Raw genomic sequence first — 4,237 nt, 5'->3', positions numbered from 1 at the left:
TCTCTTTGTGCTGGTCCTGGGGCTTGAACTCAGGGCCTGGAGGCTGTCCCTGATCTTTTTGTTCAAGGCTAGTGCTCTACCACTTGAGCACATTCTAGCTCTTTGAGCGGTTCACTGGAAATAGAGTCTCACAGACTTTCCTGCCCGGGCTGGTTTTGAACTGTGATCCTCAGATCTCAGCCTCCTGAGTTGCTGGGATGACAGGCGTGAGCTGCTCTGGGTGCTGTGCGCTCTCTAATGGCGCATGCTGCTTACTCTCCACTGTGTTTGGGAATCGTAGTCCTGATTTTGCTCTACTGGTGGCCTCGTTGCCTCTTTCCCTCAGCTGTGGACACGCTCTGCCTTCACGGCTCCTTGGCTGAAGAGACAGATCACAGCTCCTCGTGAAGGGGGGGAAAAATAAATCAATCTGTCCAATGAGTGAATTCTCCTCCTGCTATAACTTCTTCCTGGTATGAATCTGATCATTGTGGAGGAGACACGTTCTAAAATAAGACAAAAAGTGTCTCAAGAAGATAAAAACAAACATAAACAGAAAAGAAAACCCCCAAATAACCAACCCAGTAGGGCCAGAATTATATTTCCCTACAACAAAATGAATTCAGCAGAGCTGATGCCTTTCTAATTTAGGGGGAGACATTGTCCCCACTTCCTTCCCTACTCTCTCTAGGGGAATGAAAATGGACCCCCCCCCCCAAAAAAAAAAAGAGAAAAAGAAAAAAAAAACACACGTTACTTGAATAGCTTTGCAACTCAGCTTTTCACGTGGCACACAGATATATTTCTTCAACTTCTGGCCTTTCTAAATGAGCAAGAGGAGAAGAGTCCGGGAAAGCCTGATTTAATGCAGGCTTGTGAGAAATCTCTGCACTGCAGAGCAGTTGTGTCTGAGATTCTGCCATTTGCTTCTTTTTCCAGAGTTTTCTTTCCTCTAGCCAGGTTGTGGAAGTTGGGAAAGCTGACATGCATGGACTCGCTTTATAAAAAAAATTGTTATTATTGTTATTATTAATATTGTTATAATTAATATAATGTTAATATTAGTAGTGCCAGTCCTGGGGCTTGAACTCAGGACCTGGGCGCTGTCTCTGAACTCTTTCATTCAAGGCTGGTGCTCTACCACTTGAGATTTTTCTGCTGGTTCCTTGGAAATGAGATTCTTGAGAACTTTCCTGGCCCCCAGGACTGGCTTTGAACCGTGATCCTCAGATCTCAGCCTCCTGAGTAGCTGGGATGACAGGCGGGAGCCACCAGTGCCCAGCCAATCTTAGTTACATATGGGGTTACTGCTGTGGTATAAGCTGTCTGGGAGGTGTTGGAGGCCTGGACGCTGAGCTCTGTGGGGAACGAGGCTGGCATTTAGACACGGCTTCTACCAGAATCTCGGTCTTGGGTTTCCAGTCTCCAAAATGGTCACCATGCATTTTCTGCTGTTTATTGTGGCTCATTCTCAGCCTAAGCAGATCCTGTCTGTCTGAACAACTCAACGGGAAGCCTTAGGTTCTTCTGCAGAAAATGTGAATAAAGTTAGAACCAGATGGATGATTAAAACAGCAGCAGCAAAACGACATTGTGCACAAAGGCTTTATTAAAAGACATGCCACCCCTATTAATCCCAGCTATTCAGCAGGATGATGTGTGAGGATTGCTGTTCAAAGCCAGCCTGGGCAAGAAAGGCCCCGAGACTCTTAACTCTAAGAAACTACTACTAAAACAAAGCCAGAAGCAGATCTGTGGCTCAAGTGGTAGAGCATAAGCATGGAGTATAAAAGCTCAGGGACAGTGTCCAGGCCCTGAGTTCAAGTCCCAGGATTGTCACACACACACACACACACACCCTTAATCCTGGCCACTACTTATTCAGTATTTCTGCAGTATCATAAGTATTTTAGTGCTTGAAACACTTTGGCGTAGTTATAAAATATATTTCATGTAAATAAAAAAATTTTTTTTGTTAGTCGTGTGGGGCTTGAACTCTGGGCCTGGGCGCTGTCTCTCAGCTCTTCAGCTCAATGCTGGTGCTCTACCACTTGAGCCACAACGTCCCTTCTGGCTTTTTCTGCTTACATGGTGCTGAGAAATTGAATCCAGGGCCTCATGCATGCGAGGCAAGCACTCTACCACTGAGCCACCTGCCCAGCCCCAATAAAATATATATTATACACTAAAATGCAGTACAAATAAAAGATATTTCTTGTGAAATATAAATATAACAAAATAGATAAGATACAGTATAATGATAATAGATAAGATACAGTATAGATGATACAGTATAATGATAAAAAGATATTTCATATAAAATATATATAAGGTATCTTATTTTTGTTGGTCATGGGGCTTGAACTCTGGGCCTGGGCACTGTCCCTGTGCTCTTCAGCTCGAGACCAGCACTCTACCACTTGAGCCACAGCGCCACTTGTGGTTTTCCAGTGGTTTATTGGAGATAAGAGTCTCACGGACTTTCCTGCCTGGGATGGCTTTGAACCGCGATCCTCAGATCTCAGCCTCTTGAGTAGCTGGGATTACAGGCGAGAGCCACCTTCGCCGGGCTATATATAAGGTATTTTCTATCTTGAAATAGTATAGAATTTATGTAAAAGCATTTTCTACTCCAACGTATTTTAATAGTAAAGTATTATATATATACATATATATATATATATATATATATATATATATATATATATATATTGTGGTCAGTTTTGGGTCTTGAACTCAGGGCCTGGGCACTGTCCCTGAGCTCTTTCACTCAAGGCTGGTGCTCTACCACTTGAGCCACAGCGCCACTTGTGGTTTTCTGGTGCTTCATTGGAGATGAGAGTCTCACGGCCTTTCCTGTCTGGGCTGGCTTTGAACCGTGATCCTCTGCTCTCAGCCTCCTGAGGAGCTGGGATGACTGATGCCTGGGAGCCACTGATGCCTGGCAAGTATTTTACATTCTAAAATACCCTAAGGCAAATTTAGAACCCATATTCCTCCTCACACCCCAGCTTTTACGAACATCTAACTTGATCATATGTACGTAATGTTACTCTTCTTTTCCCCCTTCCCTATCTTTAAAGAAATACTACCTGGTAAATACGACCTAAGTAAAACCACTACTCCCTAACCCTGGGTAACGCCTCCTCCCCAAGAAACACAAGCCAGACAGGCGTAGAGCATAGCCAGGCAGACTTCATTATATGATCCAGTTACACAGCACACTTCGGGAATAAATGACGTAGCCCAGCTTGGGGTACATGACCAGGTGCAGGTCTGCCAGGATCCTCTGCCAATCGATGAGCGTGCGGGTCACAGGAAGGTCCCTGCGGAGAATGCCCCTCAGGGCCTGCCTGGATAATTCCTGCAGCTCCTCCAGGACGGCAGCCTGGAACTGATTTTCCTGCTCTTCCACCAGCCGGGCAAAACTGAGCGCCAGCTGGGCCTGGTTCACCACTTCCACGCTCTCCTTGAGATCCTTGGAGAGCTGCAGGTGCAGGTTGACCCCCTTGAAGAAGTGAGCTTGCACGAAGACCCTCCCGGTGATCTGGGTGAGAAAGGGATTAACCTGGAAGATCCATTTGGATTTCCACAGACCGTTCCAGAAAGCCCCGGAGTTGTAGCTGTGGTCTTCAATGCAGGCGATCAGGAACTCCTTCTGGTGGATGGTCTTCCTTAGGACGTTACAGCTGCCTGCTGGGTAATGGTCGTTGACGTAGAGTTTCAGGGCACACAGGACCACGTTCCTCAGGTATTCGACCTCATTGCGAAGGATCCCGTGGCTTTGGATGTCCCTGAGCTGGTTCTGCAGCAGGTCGTACTTGAAGGACAGCTTGCTCTGGTAGTCGAAGAAGCGATCGCCCATGAGGTTGTGATGTGAGAGGATGACCGGGTTCCCGTCGATGCACAGGGGTACAGAATATTTCTGGCAGTGCAGGTGGCCCGCGCATTCTCCCTGATGGTGCATGAGCTTCTCATCCCGGATCAGCAGGCAGAGGTCATCAAAGGCGTTGACGAACTCTCCGGGGGGCACCTGGACCAGCAGCCTGCGAATGGCCTTCTCCTTCTCCTTCCGACTCAGGATGCTAAGGGACATGATCTGCCGAAGGCCAGGAGGGGCAGAAGCTTCTGGAAGCGAGAGGATTCAGGGACCGCATACCATGACACTCGACTTCTACCCCCCCCCCCCCACTTCTTCTTTGGCTTTTCTGATTTCCCTCCCCCTCCACCAAGGTGTTGATCATTCAAGGTGAAGATG

General features: G+C 47.1%; 1 protein-coding gene across 1 annotated transcript; it reads right to left on the bottom strand.

Moving 5' to 3' along the window:
* Positions 1–3,178: 3,178 nt before the first annotated feature.
* Capza3 (capping actin protein of muscle Z-line subunit alpha 3) lies at positions 3,179–4,075 on the bottom strand. The gene has a single exon (XM_042673360.1). The coding sequence runs from the start codon at positions 4,073–4,075 to the stop codon at positions 3,179–3,181; it is 897 nt and encodes a 298-aa protein (XP_042529294.1).
* Between the last annotated feature and the right edge of the window lie 162 nt (positions 4,076–4,237).

Source organism: Dipodomys spectabilis, unplaced genomic scaffold, assembly GCF_019054845.1.
Source record: "Dipodomys spectabilis isolate Male_0828 unplaced genomic scaffold, ASM1905484v1 ptg000807l, whole genome shotgun sequence".
In the NCBI taxonomy this organism is placed as follows: domain Eukaryota; kingdom Metazoa; phylum Chordata; class Mammalia; order Rodentia; family Heteromyidae; genus Dipodomys; species Dipodomys spectabilis.
The sequence above is the reverse complement of the archived record's forward strand: the minus strand, read 5'-3'. Positions and strand labels throughout refer to the sequence as shown.